This window comes from Pelecanus crispus, chromosome 7 (genome assembly GCF_030463565.1).
Source record: "Pelecanus crispus isolate bPelCri1 chromosome 7, bPelCri1.pri, whole genome shotgun sequence".
NCBI lineage: Eukaryota > Metazoa > Chordata > Aves > Pelecaniformes > Pelecanidae > Pelecanus > Pelecanus crispus.
Window position 1 is genome coordinate 2,173,846 of NC_134649.1, and position 18,655 is coordinate 2,192,500.

An 18,655-nucleotide genomic window follows, 5' to 3' on the forward strand; every position below is an offset into this window, starting at 1 on the left:
ATTTTAAACAATTACCAAAGCAGGAAAGTGATATCATAAAGGCAATTTCTGCGCTAGCTTGTTTTCTGAAACTCTCTTTGCCTCTGAACAGCTAGAACAGATAATAACTATTAGTAAATCAAACTCCTGCAATATCCAGCTGTGTCTCACACATTTACATACAGATAGAATGGGTATATGTTTTTAATATGTATGCGATACGTACTTTTACCACAGCTGAAGTGCATGCTACAAAGGAGGAGGAGAATGGGAATGGAATCAGCATGAGATAATAAAGTGGCCTAGATAAAGTATTAGCCAGCGATTGATCTCAAACAGGGGATGTTGCTTCTCTCTGACCTGATTACTTACTATGCATAGATTCCATTAAATAGAGCTTAGAATGGAAAGCTTCTGAAAAATACCGTAAATACAGTCAGATCTACAGCTTCCTGAGCCAAACCAGCCCGCGGATGCCTACCCATACACGCGTGGGAGTTTAAACCTCACCCGTACCGCCACATCCCACGTGCTAAATACACACGTATGTCCGCATTCCTCAGGAGCCAGGCTTGCGATGCCAGAAACTCCACGTTTTAAATGAAAACGGGAAGTTCACGGGGAAAGGAAAAAAAAAAAAAACCCAAATCTTTTACAGAAGACTTGTTGAGTTTTTCCTTTCCTTGTTTGAAGGGGAGAGAAGAGAGACAGAGGAATATGCTAAGATGTTGTGCCGCCTTCCCTGCTGCTGAAACAGGCGTGCGTTCAATTGAATTGACTGTCCGCCCTTCTCGTCTTAAAGAGGGACCAAACCGGAGACAAAAGAGCGGACGCTGTAAGTGCAAGGTTCAGAATAAGCACCGGTGAATGATAAAGACTGTTCCTTTCCCTGGATGGACAATTTTCCCATTGCTTGGTGAAATCCCTTTTTTTCACTCCTGTGGAACAAGTCCGTTAATCTGAAACACTCTGAAACAATTAAATCGTTGATTATGTATACACCGAGAAACCAACGTTGTATCTTGTGTTGTGGATGGGTGTGTGGGAGAAAGGGCGCAGCGACCGAGTGGAAATACAGCATCCCCATTTATGCCAGCTGCTACGGAAATCTGGTGTTCGCTTGCACAAGAATATCTATGGTACTAGAAAGCCTGACTTTACCCAGGAATTTCATACAGCCTTGGCTTTGGCCCTATTTTCTGACAAAATGCGCAGAGTGACTTTTATAAAAAAGGGCTTCCTAACGTGACAGACAGGGTAAATCCGGCCCCGATGTAACCCCGTGACTTCACCGGAGTTGCCAATCTGGCACTCCAGGTATTGTCAGTCAGCTCTTAAAATGCATTTAGCAATTCCCCGATTATCAGGAGAGCAGAAAGAGACTAATGTTCTGCTCCCTTCATTTTGCTTTCAGTCTTTAATTATACCAAATTGGTTACAAAATAGTGACTTCCAGTGCGGTTAATGTCCGTAGGGGAGAAAGCCTGCACTCCAGTTTTGTCTGATGCTAACGATGAGTACACGTTACACCTTTCATCCTTGCCAGTACAGTTCTTCTAAATAAATAAAAAACCCAAACCAAAATAAAACCCAATGAACAAATTGAAATCCTGCTCTCATTTAAATCGACGGTAAGCTGACCTTGACAAGTCCAGGATTTCACCGATAGTACCTGCATCACTCTACCCACTCCGATAGTTAACGCGGAGATATCCATCAGAATTACAACAGAGGTTTCGGAAACGGATGACGTGGAATTAGAAAGAGTATTGTGGCCAGCAATTCTCAAATTCAGAGGCTATTAAACAGCTTTTGTTCTGGCCCTGTTTTCCAACAAGGTACGGTAATTTATATACACATATGCAGACGTATGTACAGATATGCTCGTGTGCATATAGACGTATTACGTGCACACGCATATATATGCTACTGTGTACGTCCATATGAGTTTTATAAATAAAGCGCTCCTTGACAAGACTGGCAAGAAGGTGAAGGGCTTGACCGGCGAGCAGTAGGAGGAGCTGACAGTGAGTCTGTCACAGAAAAGCACAGGGTGCTCTGAGCCCGGGCTGGAGGAGGGAATTTAGGGCAGCTTATGAGGGTCAGCAACATTGCAGGCAAGGACTGGGTCACTTCTTTATTTCAGCAGCAGCCTGCTCCATGCTTTAGTACTTGTTGTTGCAAGTTCATTTATAATTGAACAGAAAGTAGCATGAGGGGAAAAACGCATTAAACAAAAGATTTTGTTTAAAAAGTCGGAAGGCTTTTTTTTTTTTTTCTTTCTTTCCTGAGCTGCTATAATTTTAAAATTATTTTACAAAATACCTCCTTAAAAGGGGACTAGCACACTCCAGGGCATGTAGTTGTAAAGATAAATCTGTGCACTTCCCTGGTACTGCAGGCACTCACCCTTTGGCCTCATTTTTATGACTCTACACCCTGGAGTGGTGTTATTGCTTACAAACATACATATATACTTATGGGGGTATGTGCGATCTGCAGATGTTTTATTTATAAGTGGCAGGCCTATTGCATCACTGAAACATGCATTTACAAACAGATATAGGTTTTATGAAACCCTATTCCGTTGTTTTAATAGCTAAGCTATCCAGCCATAGCATAATAGTGCACAAGGTAAATGTGTCTACATCTCTAGAACCTGTTCCAAGTTTTCTCAGATGTGACTAACTGCAAGAATTTTCCAACCATCAAAAGTTAATAAAAAAGACAAAATAAGGCAGTGGAAGCCTTTCATACGAGACACACACCACCACAAAGCGGAGGGGCTCTGATAAACTTTAAGGCCTCATTTTACCAAGGTATTTAAGCAGGTGCCTAACTTCAAATGCAGATCTATTGAAGTTAATATCCTTAAAATTAGATTCACAGTTAAATACTTTACTAACCAGGATCTAAATTGAGACTAGTCTGGATTGTGAGAGATCTGCTCCAGGGCATCTTCAGAGATTAGCCTTTAACTAGAGAATAGCTGCAATAGAAACACTTGGTTATGCTCCTTGCGGTTCGCAGCACGTAAGGAAGAAATGAAATGATGCAAACGTGTCCTTATCTTGTTAAAATCTGCTAAAATCACTCCTAGGTCTTTCATGCACAGAAAATAAATGACAATGATTTTACGTAAACCTCCGAGTTACAGGAAACATAGCGTATAAATAAAAGTGATGAAACATTTACAAATCAAAGGTATTTGATGCGAGTCAGAGGGGCCTACAACTCTTACCTACAATGTAAGTTACTCTACATATTTGTAATAATTGTTCGATATAGTATTTTTCTAGCCGCCCAAAACCAGTCGAAACAGCACTCTGCGCTACATGCACAGCCACAAGGGACCAGCTTGAGAGCAGGCACCCCATTATTGCCTTACTGGAAAAATGGCAATTGCAAGAAAAAGAAGCGGTCTCTGAGCTCAGATTCCAACACCGAGAGCCCTTCTACGGACAAACCAAAGCTACACATTACCCCAATCTGCTGTAGCCAATTTTACATGAACATAAGTGAAAACAGTAGCTCCTGCGTTTCATTAAAAATACGCTCATTTGACCATATCCTCTGTTTTCAATCTTCAGATTTTGAAAGGTTAAGACTGGCAAATGATGACAAAGAGTGACCTACATTAAGCTGTAATCTCCGGGCATACAAACTGAAAAAAAAAAAGTGTATTAAGCATCAAAATGGTTTTGACTGAAAGTTGATACTGGCTGTGAAAGTTCTGTATTAACTCCCCAAACCACAAGCGAAGCTTTGGCCATGATGAAGGTAACAGCAAAATACCCGTTAACTTCAGCGGACTCATCCGTCCACCTTGGGTTTGTGTGCTCTCTGTAAATACGTAATTGCTGCACAAGCCAGAAAGAGTTTAGATTTGAATTTGAACATACTTAAAATTGCAGAAAAAAACCTGGATCCAATTCTATATACATGAATAAAAAGTATGCACAGACAAATACTGAGGGGCTCTGAACTTCCACTTACCATTAAATCTTCAGGCGCTGGTCTTTCCTTTGGTTGCTTTTTCATGCTATGTGTCATAAAACAAAACATTCATATATAAACAACCGCTCATTTATTCTACTCGCTTAACTATTGAAGATACCCTCTTTTAACACAGAGTGAAGAATTTCAATGGGTTTCTTATCACACGCCGATGGAAGACAGGGCTCCAAACAGTGGCCAAAATGTTAATGGATTTCTTCCTTCCCTCCCATCCCTCCCTCGTGGGAAGCAGCGGTCTACACTGTTTGTAACCGTGAAAGTGCGTAAATATAGAGATCATTGAAAACCAGTCAGCTCAGAAGGCACAATAAGTTGATTCTCATTTTGCTAGGGATTATTACATAGCTCGACACAAAGTATTATACAAACAGGTGGGAAATTTAACTCTAACACTAAACAGCTTCAGGAGCACGCACAATACCCTGGGGTTTCTACCTTAATTTTTTCACATTTATTTCCATTACACTGCAGGGTGATAGTTCATTACACAGCATTAACCTGTTTATAAGATCACGTTTCTCATCCAAATAGTCCTAGTTTTCTGTGCAACAGGTGCAATTAGCTATTGCAGGCTGCGCTTAGCTGCGTGAAGGAACACAATAACGTGGCACAGAGGTGACCATCAGGAGCTGCCTACCGACTAATTGGACCGCATCCAAACAGCCAGTGTTTACGGCGTAATTGGCATAAAGTCATAAAGCCCGACACGCCGTTCACTCGCCGTCCCTAATACTTATTAGGAATCGATTGCTTAAGTAGTATCTAGTTTCTTCTTATTTGCTTTTTTTTAGACGGTAATGCCTCCCACTAAAAGGTACCGCCAATGTAACGCTCTGTCTAAAACAGTAGATGATCTGTGCTGTAGAACGGAGGTACTAGCGATACAATTTCCCTTCCCTACAAGTAACTACAAGCGCCTCAAATAACGCAGGCATTAGCGAGCAACGCAAGCTGTCTGACGAGTAGGTTGGTAGCAGTTCTAATCTGACAGTCCAAAGTAGCTGCGTCCCCCGGGAAAACAAGGCTATTAGCCACCATCAGTTATGCTTCAGTTTGACATCTGTGGAAATTTTAACACAGGTTATCCCTCCCTCTGCCTCAATGAGAATTTTTTTTAAACCAGTCTGTCATCATTTTTTTTGCAGGGATAAAAAGCGTAGACCTCCACGCACATCCGGTGGCTGCGCTGCAGACTCCTCCAAACAGCGCTGCTCTTCGTAAACTGAAACTACTGACAACGGAGCCCTACGTTACGCAAACTTTAATTATTTAGTTACTTTAATTAACCGATAATCAGACCGCTTTTTGTGCCCGTATTATTTGTTACATACTCTGTCAGTCCTGAGAGGCGCTTTCTCCTACGTTACGTATTGAAAATTCAATTTTGTGCAGACGACTTCTGCTGCAGCGGCCCTGGCATAGGGCAGAGACCCCGAAAGCGCTGCGAAGCCCCACCTATAGACCTGCGTGGGGCCCAGGGCTTCCAGCGCCTTGTTTTTTGCCGAGGATGCATCCCTGAAGCGGGATTCCCTCGCGGCCACGCGGCCGCAGCTCTCGGTGGCACACGCTGAGATGGCTCCGTCTGATTTAGCCCAGCTGAGCAGCCAGCCCTGGAAGTGCCTGTTCGCAGAAGGGATGCTTCGCCGTCAAACACATCGCGCTTGGGCAAAATTCAAGCCTGCTTCTTCTGCCATACATAAATGGCTGCCCCGTTTTTGGGGGGGCGGGGGGGAATGAGGCAGTTAAAAAAAAAAGATTTTCCTTTCACTTTGTTTCTTTAGGAGAGCTTACCCTCACTATTTTTATTCTCTAGTCACTCAAGAACTGTATTCTTTATTCTACAAATTCCTCCGCTCCCCAATTCTCCTTTAATTTAAAAGGTTTTCAATGAAACTATTCAGTTTCAAGGAAAGAAAATATACCCAGTGGTGTGTTTTAAAATACGGCTCTCAGTAAAAATTACTTACTGAAAAGCCAATGAATTAATCAAGGCTGCTTGCCTTTCTAAATATTGAGGCAATTTTATAAGTAATATTTTAAAAAGCCCTGAATAATGATATTCTGCACACGAGTCTTTGTGGCCTCTTTACCCCCAGATGAATTCTGAGGAGTCTCGGCGCACAAGACTGCACCCACATTCAGGGCAGGTTTATTAAAACAGGAAAAACCCTTGTAAGTACTTTTACGACCCTTTGTGTAAATAACGTTTACATAATTTAAACAGTTTGCTTAGCTTTGCTGCCCCATCTGCCCAAGGCCCCCAAGTCCCTCTCCTCTCAGAAAGGATGCAAGGAAAGCCATAAGGTCTCGCAGAGCTGCCGAGTTAATGGCATGTATCATTTACATCGAGGGCATGGCATGTTTGCAAACTGAGCTTACCATTGAGTGATGAAGTGTACAAATGGCTCAGAGAACTCCCCGGCTGGAAGGACGGGCGATTCCTGGGATTGGATTGAAACAAGAAGCAGAGTCAGAAGGAGAAAAGATAATTTTTTTTAGGAGGAGAAGAACAGAACAGCGACAACAAAACAAAACAAAAAGAAAAGGGGGGAGGGAACCCAAGGAAGCGACAAAGCCCCCTTTTCACACAGAGAATTTGAGGGAGAAAGGTACAAAAGCTTCTGAGAACGTGTTATAAAACACTGAATTTCAACTAATGAGTATTACACAATGGGTAAAAACATGTGGAAAGACACTGAGGGGAGGTGAAAAAAGGACAATGATAGCCACAGGGTAAAAAGGAAGGTAGGGAAAGTGTAAATGAGAAATTAATGATTATTTAAGTAACACACAAATGGTCTTGTAATTAACAAAGAGCTGTGAAATTATTCTTGTGTTGACCTTTGTTTCTTTCCCTGCATTTGCTATTTATTTACACTCATGTTTATTTACACTTATTCATTTTAGAGGCTGTCCTCACATGCTGTCTGTTCTAGATTTAAAAGGCGAAAGGATTTTTAAAAGGAAAAAACGCAGGATTTACCAGCCTAGTGAAAACAACCACCTAGTATTTATGAAAGGGGGGGGGGGGGGGGGAAATTAAGAGCACCAAAAAAAAAAAAATTACAAACAGGGAACAAACAACATGACCATTTGCAAAGAAGGGTTTTACGAATTTAGGAGTTTTTCCAAGAATGACAGAGAGCTCCACTGTGTTTATAGTGTAACAGCTCAGGATGTAATGAAATTACACTGCAGAGTACTTTAACAGTGTCATCTCATTAGACCTACAGTTGGAACAAGAGAGCCACATAAAACAGGCAGCTGCAAATGACTCCATTCTCATCTATTCTCATTTGCTATTAAAAATACCTTTCGGCGGCTTTTTTCCTCCCTGACATCCCTACACAAAGTACCCTGCAAAGTATGATACATGCACCTATTTAAATTAACAAAGGAATGACTTATTTTAATCTCACTGTGCTTTGGAGTGCTTTGGCCATTTGGATGAGCAATATATCATTACATACAACCTTCCAGCGCTGCAGGCAAGAAACTCAGAGCGTGCAGCATTTGGTGGGAGCCAAACAATTTCTCTAGCACACAACTGTGTCAAATGCATGCATGTATTCATTATTGAGAACGCGAGGAAATAGCTTTGATGTAGTGGAAAAAAGAAGATGATAAAAGCACCTCTGCAATGTGTGTGCCATTATCAATGGTGGCAGATAGACACAACTGCAGAGCCTCCTATGTGATTAGTAAATATACATATAATTGCTGTGGCCAATTATCAGAAAAATGAGATCGGTAATTACAAGACAGAAAATTAACTAGAACTCTTATTAAGGCTTTGCTTCCAATTCAAACAATTGGAAACTGCTGGAAAATACAATTAAATCAAAAGTAACTGAAGAGTAAAAGGAGAAGCCAAAATTGCTTTACAATTTTCAAAGACTTCTATTAAATACACGGAGTGTTTGATATAACATGCCCAAATTCTCTTTGAACTTCGACCGGGCGAGGGAGAGGTTATTGTTTCTAAACTTATAAATGACATCAATATAGGAAGGTTTCCGCCGAGAGCGGAAGGAAGAGAAGCAGCGCAATTAAACTTTCTCCACTTCAAAGAACTGCGCATGAAAATTATTCATATTAATACAGAAAACGCAGAGCAAAACGCCAGGCTTGCTTATACAGCGTGGAGCCCAGCAGGATTTGCCTCTCCCCATCATCTTCTCTTGCCCAGCAGAGCCGTGCTGGGCTCCCACCTGAAGTGGCAAACGCCGCTTTCCCAGGTGGGACAGACTCAAAGCGGAACAGGTATGAAACACTCTGGGCGCATCAAACATCATTTTGAAAACTTCAGGGCAAAGCGATCTGCCCAGCAATCTACCCCGGCTGTTTAAATAAAACGCAAGTGAGGAACTTCTTAGAAACGTCCCTCTAATGGGGCTGCCACCTCAGATCAGTCCCTCCTGGTGAACAGGACAGGAATACGGCACTTCACACTAATTCGGTAGGTGATAATTTCATAGAATCATAGAATCGTTTAGGTTGGAAAAGCCCTTTAAGATCATCCAGTCCAACCATTAACCTACACTACCAAGGCCACACTAAACCAATCAAGGGTAGACTAGACTAAACCATGTCCCCAAGTGCCACCTCTGCCCGTTTTTTGAACACTTCCAGGGATGGGGACTCCACCACCTCTCTGGGCAGCCTGTTCCAATTCTTGACCACCCTTTCCGTGAAGAAATTTTTCCTAATTTCCAACCTAAACCTCCCCTGGCGCAGCTTAAGCCCATTTCCTCTCGTCCTATCGCTGGTTCCTTGGGAGAAGAGCCCAACACCCACCTCACTACAACCTCCTTTCAGGTAGTTGTAGTCTGCAATCACAAAGAGATGACGGACCCATAATAGAGTGAAACTTCATTATGAGAAGGGAGGAGAAGCTGATGAACTGCTCTGAAGCCACCAGCATTTCACTTTGGCTCTCCCAAGCTAAGGCGGCATCAGGATTCATGCAGGCAAGGGAAGAAGTTGCTCCATCAGCGTTAACGCCTTGACCACGCAGCTCCTGTACTGCAGCACGGCCAGAAGACAAGGTGCTCCTGCATAAGCACGCAAGAAAATTTCACCCGGATGAAAGGACGTGTAAAATGCTTTTTTTTTGGCACATCTTTCTGTACAACGCAGGTATTTCAACCCCATCCGGACCTACTCTCTTCTGCTGTAGACCCGTCAGTCATGGCCATGCCTTGGTTGGTTTGCCCTCAGGAGCTCAGGAAGAGACTCTGTGTGTGTATGTGTGGGGTGGAGATGAACACAAGCCGGATCTCAGTATGAAAACTAGATGCTTTAATGCAGTCTTCCCAAGGATTTTAGACTGGGTGCCCACAAATTTATTGGCTATTTGCCTGACAAATTGAAAGCCTTTTGGCAGAGTGCATCAATCTCAAGGAAAAACTTGCTGGCAAGTGTGTTTGAGGGCAAAAAGATCAGTGCAGATAAAAACTTTCATCTCACTCCTGTACATATGAGCCAGTTGTTACTTTACAGTGCAGGTAAGAGAGGGGAGGAGGCGGCAGGTGCTGGTTTTAGCTGAACCAGGAAAGTCTGGACCCTCAACTTGCTTCCAAAGGTGAATGCTGAAAAACTGCCTCAAATGCTGCATTTTACCTTCGTTAGAAAGAGAAAACATCCATCCAGCATCTGCCCAGGGACACCAATGACCGAAATATTTCAATTTCTGATATTGTTCTATGCAAGACCATTTGAGCGGTAGAAGGGTGAGGGTATTTTGTAGTTAGAGCTATTTCTAATGAGAGAAAGCGCTGGTATTGCTACCTCTGTAACTTGAGCGATCGCAGTGGTGGTGTACCAGGAATAAAGCAAAAATTTCCACAACTGCACAAAGCAAATACACCCTGTAGTGTATCCTCAAGTTCCCTGGACTTTGGCTGACACTCAAAGAGATGGGAATATGAGGAAATAAAGCAAAGCTACACACGTCTCTACCAAGCCTACGCCGTCCGTGTGATGCAATGCAGTCCCATTTGACGTAACCATAGGGAATGGTCCAGCTGCACTCCAATGGCCTGCCTCATTTTACCCACCTGCACAACGAAACCATACTGTGGAGGCAAAAAAGTAGAAAACCTGGATTTTAAAGGAGTGAGGAATAGGTATACTCAGTTTAAACTGGGAAACGGTTCTTTCTTTTTTGTTAAATACCATATCTTTTAACCAATATCATGAAGACCTATATATTGGGGGATGCTGCTAAAATGGCAGTAAAGACACAAATGGTTGTAAGGGTGAATGTACCACTGGCCTCTTACATCCCCAGGCAGCTTGCTCCCAAGACTGGCTATTTCCCTAAGCATCCAAGCAACATTTCCATCACTGGGATCTGCTGCAGACGAGGACAAGATCAGCCTCTGATTTCTCAAAACCAGCTGAACTGTGCACGCACAGTGAGGCTGGGGAAGGGCAATAGGAAAAAAGTTTGAGTGATGCCTTTGCCTTGTGAATAATGAACAGTTCAAGAAGGTCAACCCATTACAACTCAAACCGTTTAATTATTAATTATGCACAATCTATGAGCAAAAGGACAAGTTCAGAATGTTTAATGTGTGGTAACTCCGACTGGACCCTCTCTTGGCATTTTGTTATTAGCACTTGTCAGCAAGGTGCTCAGGCATAAAGAAAAAAGCACAGCAGCAGAAAATCTGAGCTAGCAGGAGGAGGGAGGGCTTTAAACTTCAAACACTGCTCCTAATATTTAATTTATAGAGTGCCAAGGCTCTGGTATGACTTCCATGGAGTTAGGGGAAGTCACATCTAAATGAAGACCTGAGAACGAGAATACAGAGACAGTCCCTCCAAAAGCCCTCTCTTTTGAAGGGAGTGATAACGTTACTATCTGCATCTTCTTTTTTTTTCACAGGTCTGAACAAAGGAAGAGTGAACCACCTAACAGCGTGTCCAGAAGTCAACCAATCCTTTGCAACCTATGCAGTAAGAGCTTGAATTACATGTCTGAGCAGTATCCTCACCTACTTCTCAAACCTATTATTGGAAACGTCTCCTGACCTGTTTGCTCTCACTAAGCAGAGCAGGAGCAGAGATGCTACTGAGTCTCCTGATCTGTTTGCTCTCACTAAGCAGAGCAGGAGCAGAGATGCTACTGAGGCTCAGGAAATAAAGAATGTCCAGCAAACCCACAAATAAATACGGCTAAGGCACCTTTCCCCTCTTTTCTGTCCAGCTTGGAGGTTTACCTGGACAAACTCAAGAAGCCAATTCAAAAGATACAGCTCCGAGTTGCTTATTTTCTTTGGAAACGCTCTTTTGTCAATGACATTTGGGAGTAGTTCTTGACTGGCCACATACACCAAAAGCATCCCATGCTTTACACACCTTCAGCGGTCTTACCCCAACAGACAATTTCTTGGGAGTGAAATATTTTCTCAAAGCAACTGAAAGTCTGAGATTTACCACATCCTTTCTGAAGAAAGAGAAAGCCCACAATCTCCTTCTAACAGGAAAACTAGCAAATACAGCTTTCTACCTAAAACCTTCAAGAAGGCGATGGCAAAGCCCCCAGCTATGTGTTAAGATCAAACCTGTGCTCCTCCTGCCTCCTCCTTCGGGGGCCAGCCCGATGGACAGCCAGGGTGCAGAACGATGGCAGCCTGTCATCAACACGTCCCCAGCAGAAAGCCAGGCTGCACAGCCGGGCAGGCTCGAAGATGAGCTCAGCTCCACTCTGTGAGCAACAGAGGTTGGTATTCCCAGCAGGTCCCCACACTGGGTGCAAATAGGTTTTATTCCCTCTTCTCTTTTGCTAACTCCCTCTCTGTGAAGGGTTAAATTTTCCCATTCGCCCCCAGCTACCGCTATTTTGCAATACTCTCTCCTCAGTGTGAACGCTTGTGCAGAAGGAAATGCCATGGTCCTATGGCTCTGTGGCCACAAGAGGGAAGTTAGCAGAACCGAACAAACAAACTTCAGCTCCTCTCTCCTCTGGGTTTCCCCAGCACACCCTGTCTTTGAAATTAGCATCTCCTCTGGGCAGATACTCCTATTCTGCAACTTCTCCACTGATGCTGAAATGGCAGTATTTAATAAATAATGTGTGTGCTTTACAAAGCATTTCTGGCTTACCACTTCAGCCTAAAAAATCTCTAGGATTAAAGAATTTTTACGCGCTCCAGCTTCTCTTTTACTAAAGCTTTCAAAGAATACACCTATTTTTACATAGTAGCCGCATTTTCCTTTGTGGCCAAATAGTGATTTTTTTTCCAGACAAACTTAAGTTTTAGATGCACCAGAAATGCTGCCAGGTGCAATTACCTGTAATAAATGCAGTGCAGTTACCGGGCTGTTTCAATGAGACCAGCAAATTACAATATTGTACACGTTCAGATTTACACCTACAAGGACAGCTTTCTTTTACAGCATTCTTAAAAAAAAAAAAAAAAAAAAAAGAAAGAAAAATCCATTTCTGACTTTCTAGCCAATCTACTTCAAAAGCCTTGCACAAACCTAATGGCAGGTGATCTCCTACAAGTAACAAGTTTGCAGAAGACAGCGATGTCCAGAGGTGGCTCAGAGGCTCGGACTTGAAAGCGCTTCTGGATTGTCCCCGTTATACCCCCACCCCCAGCAGGAAGGTGAAGGATGATTACATCTCTGCGCCGGGTCGCTTCTTGCTCTTTTCTTAGTAGCAGATGCCAAATGTGACAAATTATACGTGGGGGCATTTTGGTGTGAAGTTTCGTCTGCTGGGATCGGAGTGTCAGCAGTAAACTCATTTATTTCCAGATCTCTAGCTGGACGGGAACCAAGGGCGAGAGGCCAGTGTTTTATCCACCAAAACACTCGGCCTACCTTTAACACCTCAAATCACGTGAGAACCGGCTGTTTGCTCAGCGGCGCTACCGGCTCCCCAAGTTCTTGAAAATATCACCTATGTGTAACCTACATTCGTACCGAACGCGTGCAGGCGTTTCTGCCTAAGTCAGTCAGTAGATACTTGGGGCTATTCGGTTGTCGCTTTTGCAGCATTTGCTACCGTGGGATATTTTTCAGAGGCCAGAAGAGGGAAGGAAAGAAGCGGAAGAGTGTAGTTAACATCAGGAATAATCTAGAGCGTACGACATGACATTTTCTACCTCTCGCCAAGCTTTGTACTTGTTAGTGTGGCTCTCTAAAGGGCCTTGCAGATAAGCGTACAGGTAGCTGGAAAAACAGGTTAATCCTTTAACCGTAACTGTAATTGCTTTCTCTCTAAAACAAACGTAAGAATTTTTTCCTCTCATTGCTGGTCTCTTGTCGATCATAAGCTAGCAGAGCACAGCAGTGTTTTGGGTAGGTACACACACACGCACATTTCAAATAGCTAAGGCACAGCAGCATGAAACGTAGCCTCTACCTGTTCACACCGAAGGGACTCAATTGAAAAACTAAAACCATTTATTGTTCCGTTTTTCCTCTGTACACTCCCAATGCATTTTTATTGCTTTTTCATAAAACACTGCTGCAAATAATCAAGCATGACCATTGACATCCACAAGATTGAGTTTTAGGAACCATTAAATGAGCTTGCCCTCTTGGGAAGGTTCTTGCTCAGGTTGGTCTAAAGGTAATTATTCAGCAATTCCTACCTGTGGTTTTACCTTGTTCCTATATAAGTCTCTGAATCTCATACACTAGTAAGGTCACAGTTTCTGTCTCAATAAAAGTATACCCTCGAACAACTTATCCACAGGACAAATTACGGTGGGTTTGTGTACACATGCGCACACACGTGCGTATATCCTAACGCCAGCTTTTCTTGCATAGAAATCTTCAAAACTCCAGAAATTTTCATGGTTAAATATAGCCGTTCAACCATTTGAGTCAATACGTGAGACTCTAAAGAGAAATTCCCAAAGAAAAAATAAAGCCTTGTTTCATTCTGAGCCTTTGGAGGTTTCTACTTCATTTATAGAAATAGCAAAATGTAGCACTGATGCATAAGGTTAAGAAATTCAGCACTTGAGAGGCGACGGTCTTCATTTTGTTATTTGATCAAGCTGAACATCCTGTGAATTTTTAAGGCTATGCCATAGGAATAAACAGAGGGATATATTTAACCAGGTAAAAAAAGAAGGGAATAGAAACAACTATATAGGACACATGTACTAAGTGCAAGTTCTTTTTCCGTGGGAAAATCTGAAAATTTATTGACACCGAAATGCTTCATAGCTCAGCATTAACACTACACTAGTAATAACTGATGCTGCTAAATGTTTCTAGAGTACGAATTTAAAGAGGAAAAAAAAAAAAAAAAGAGGTCTTTGATTTGTGGAGTTTGTAAAGTCCTTGAGCTAGATTAAACTGCAGTCTTGTGAGACCGAGTATCTCTGTGGGGGCACTTAACAGAAATGCTCAAGAAACTCATGGAGAGCTTCTCACTGCTTACTCATGAAGCTATCAGAGTAAGGATTCATGAGTACAACTAATTAATTTTTCTTTTAAATTTCTGCCCGACTCGTCAAAATAGGCAGGTTTTTCAATGCTGCCTCCTATTTGCAAAACCAGGATTTGCTCTTGAACATCTTCACTCCTCAAGCTTCTAATGTAATTGGAGTAATACAATAATTTAACTAACGCTTAAGTCACTATTACACTGAGACAAGCTATGGAAACTTTGAAACCAAAATTAATTTATTTCAGGTTATGAAGAAGACAGGGTTAGAAACCAGAGCTGATGCTTAACTACAGAGCTCGAGACCAGAACTGCTCCAGTACGGCAAAACCCAGTTTACAGCAACCACCCAAGGGGCTGGCAATAATTGCTTTCCTAGAAGGGATACTCTAACTAAATAAAGGTCAAATAAAATAGCCCTGGAGAGCTTAAGGAAAATTTAAAGGAGTTGCTTAAGTCAGGAGGACTGCCTACTGGATGCATTCCACAGTGCAAGTTTTGTCTATCCAACCTTCTCCGGGTGCAGAGCAGACACATCTAAAGCCAAAACCCAGGAGATGGAAAAGATGGGAAGCTGACATGCTGAAAAACACCAAGCTGTCGGGTTTGGCCTTTTGGGATCTTCACGGACAAGCTGCAATCACCTCAGTGTTTTACTGAATGCTGATCTGTCTAGCAATCAGGAAAAATGACATTTTTAGAAGGCTTTAGAAATACTGCATCTGGAATACAGCTGAAGAAGTAACTAAATAGTAATTTCCTACGTACTACATTTTGACAAGATAACAAGGCAATGAGTACCTACAGCTTGGAAGAATCTTGGAAACAATGCCACTTTTCAATGGACTGCAAGGAACGCAAAAACGCTATGATCAGAGCTCCGATTTTCCCGAAAACCTAACCCCACGTTTTCCTGCAGAGTTGCAGAGCCCAGTAACCCACTGCTTACCAAACTGAAAATTTAGAGCACCCTCATTTACCTTTTAAACTGAGAATTTTCTACTGCATTAAAAGGAAAACGCACAATTATAATCAAGGCTACTGGTTCGTATAATCTCTGCTTGGAAGTGGAATTTGATTTACTGAGTGACTCTTGCAGACACCAGCAAGGAGAACACTTAACTGCACCATGTAGGTTGTCTGGGAGGTTGCTGGAGATTCGGAGGCCGAGCAGGGAACTGTTAAAATTTTTTTGTCAGCTAAAAAAAAATCATGGGAGGCATTCCGAGACCGTGAGCAGTAAGAGAGGTTAAAAAGCATACTGATTTTACTTGCAATCTTTAGGTTTCATAGTCAACCCACTAAGTGAAATCGGGTGGCCTGCATTTCTCCGATGCAGCGTTTCTGGGGTCTGCAACATTAATGGTATTATTCTGGGGCTCTGTTTATTTCTAAGTTATGATCTGGAACAGGTTCCAATGACAAAAAAGTTGTTGTTTTTTTTTTTTAACCGCACCTAGCGCTTTTGACACATAATCTCGTTGCTGAGTAGATCGCATTGCAAATTCTCCGGCTGCATGAAACACAGGACCACATCTAGGACATCTTCCAAGCCAGGCAACGGCTCCTGCTTCCAGCAGGACTCCATTCTCCTTCATGTCGGAGCGTTTCTGGAAAGACTGCACACACAGCAAGCGATGCATGTCCTTCCCAATAGGGATTCATCTGCACTGCTCAGTGCTTTCCATATAACATTTCGGTGAGTTGGAGACAAACTAAGTTGAGTGCTAGAATATTAAATTACTCTCAGCTCTCAAATAACAGCAGACTGCCTTTATTGCTGGCTGTGTTGCAGGATGAACTACATTAACAACTCGTCTATGCTCATCTCTGGACCAGAAGCAGGAGTCGTCTTATGGTGGGGGATGCTGCTACGATTAGGACTGTTGCTTAAATGACCGTGTCTTATTTGTAGCTGGATCTGATTTCACTGTAAGTTACCACATGTTAAAAAATAAAGGTCCTGGCAGGCATGTGTCCTATTCACACAATGCTCCTCGCTAATTTTGCCATTAAAAAAAAAATCCCAGAACCAATGCCATTAAAAGCCCAACAACATAATTTAACAAAAAAAAGTCAGGCATAGTTTACTGTGATTTGAGAACCAGCACCGTGCCTGACATTTTTTTGTTAAATTATCCTGATTCTCAAATCACTTATTCATTCTGCAGGATTTCTGCAAGTGAATTGAAGTCCTACAAAATGAACAAACAGAGTTTTTAAACTGCCAGAGTGACCTGCTATGTCTCCTATATTTCACTAAGAGTTTAAAAACAGCTCCAAAAATCTCACTACTGCAGAACATCTGAAAACTCCCATGGACAATTTTTATTCCATAGTAAGCCACCTTACAGAGTTTGAGACAAGTCCAGGACACCCAGGTGATACAGAAGCAACCTCTTAACTAGTTTAGTCATCAATAAATCCTATGAATTAATGATTAGGAATGAACAGAACACTAACTTTTGGATTCCTGCTGCGTTTTGGTGGAACATGGAACAGTTCTACAAAACCCAGTTACTACCAATATAACAAGCAACTATCATGCAGAGTCAAGGTCTCCATCTCATAATTTAAGAAAAAACCCTTCTAAGTTCTCCCTTGTCAGGCTTTTTAGCCGGCTCCAGGGGCAAAGACTGGGGTAAGCACGCTCCCGGCAAAGACCCAATTTCAAGAAACGCTCTCTTCCACAGAGCTGTTTAATCACAATTTTAAGAGCCAAAAATCCAAACCTTTCTCTGTCACGCAAAAAGACATATTAAGAGACTTGAGGAAAAAAGACCCAGAATTTTCAACTGCAACAACTTCAGCAAATTATTACTACGGCACGGAGCTACAGGGGGACCGAAGATCCTTGAGGCAGCTCGATCCCACCCACCCTTGCAGATCTGTTCCTCCCGTTCCTGTGACGCTATGGCTCACCCAGAAGCCGTGCCGCTACGGGAGCACCGCTGTGCCCTGTCTGTCTGGAGGAAGAGGCGAGCTACAGCTCGTCACTCCTTGCTGTTCTGATCATCACTGAGGCAGGTGGGGAATTCTGCACCAGTATCTGGGGGTTCCTATGGGGACGGGCTGTACAGCGCAGCTGCAGGAGAGGGGCTCTGCTCCTACCTCCTGTGAGTTTTAGGACCTCTGTACAGCCAAGGGGAAAATTTGACCCAAAATAATCAGTCCTACAACACTAAGCATTTCTAATCTTTAATACTGATGGTAGCAACAAACAGCTGTACAGTACCAGATAGTAAAGAGACTTTCCCTCTCAAAGGTTCCTTGCGTATCAGCCAAATAAGCAGGTCCCTCTGTTATTCCCCAGGAGGCACATCTCGCAAAAAACGAAGTGAGAAGGGAAAAAAAAAAAAAAACCAGTCACAAGTTAAACACATTTTGCTTTGAGGTCTTTGTACACAGGACAGGGCTGGGGGCGGCAGGAGGATCTGTTAAAGTCAACGCTACCCATCAGCTGGAACAGAATAACCCTTATTATAAATGTCCTCCAAGACACCGTCGTGCCAAGAATTTGCACTTCCAGGTGTGGCAGCTACTATTTAAATGCTATACATCTTATTAAATGACCCCCTAACAATACACACGTACCGAGCAAATACCACTGCAGAGCCAATCCATTCTCCTCTTCCCCCCAGGCTCTGAACGTTATGGCATGCAGCTTCCATTTAGACATTGAGTGTGTTGCAAAACAGAGCGAGTTGCACTTAAAGAACTTTCAGCTGAGCCATGCTCTGTAACCTGAAGTCTTAACATGCCCACGAGCACAGTGCACTCTGAACCACCAGCTCAGGAGAATGATGGCTCTGTGGCATACTGTGGAACATAAAATAAAGTAAAACAAGTAAATACCAGAACGCTAACGTTTAAGCTAGCTCAACACTCAGATGTTTACAATCTGCACAAAGTTCCTCAGTTAAAGTTTTTGTAAGAAGACTGGAGCAATTCTAATGTTGAAGAAAAGAATGAAAGCTGCAAAAAGCTCTACCATGACGTGCAGCTCTTTAGGGCTCTGTTTTAGAATAGCGGGCTGAGATACAGACACTAGTACCAGCCCAGGTAAAGGTAATTTGTCAAGCAGTAGCAAAACCACAAGTATAAATACGAGCATCTTTAACTTAACTTCTTTAGGAGAGAGATGGCCTTTTGCGGCTGGTATATACAGCATCGGTGCTTTGGAATTTCCACGCCTCGACCAAAGATGTACGTAACAGGAATAACAATGGATGAAAAAGA

General features: G+C 42.6%; 1 protein-coding gene across 1 annotated transcript in view; it reads right to left on the reverse strand.

Moving 5' to 3' along the window:
• MAP2K5 (mitogen-activated protein kinase kinase 5) overlaps nt 1-18,655 on the reverse strand; it is a 142,821-nt gene that overhangs the window by 20,282 nt on the left and 103,884 nt on the right. Inside the window, exons 20-21 of the mRNA XM_075713812.1 lie at nt 6,376-6,437; nt 3,976-4,021 (exon numbers count right to left, since the gene is read on the reverse strand). Of these exons, the coding sequence (XP_075569927.1) occupies nt 3,976-4,021; nt 6,376-6,437 (108 nt within the window). The remainder of the gene's footprint in view (nt 1-3,975; nt 4,022-6,375; nt 6,438-18,655) is intronic.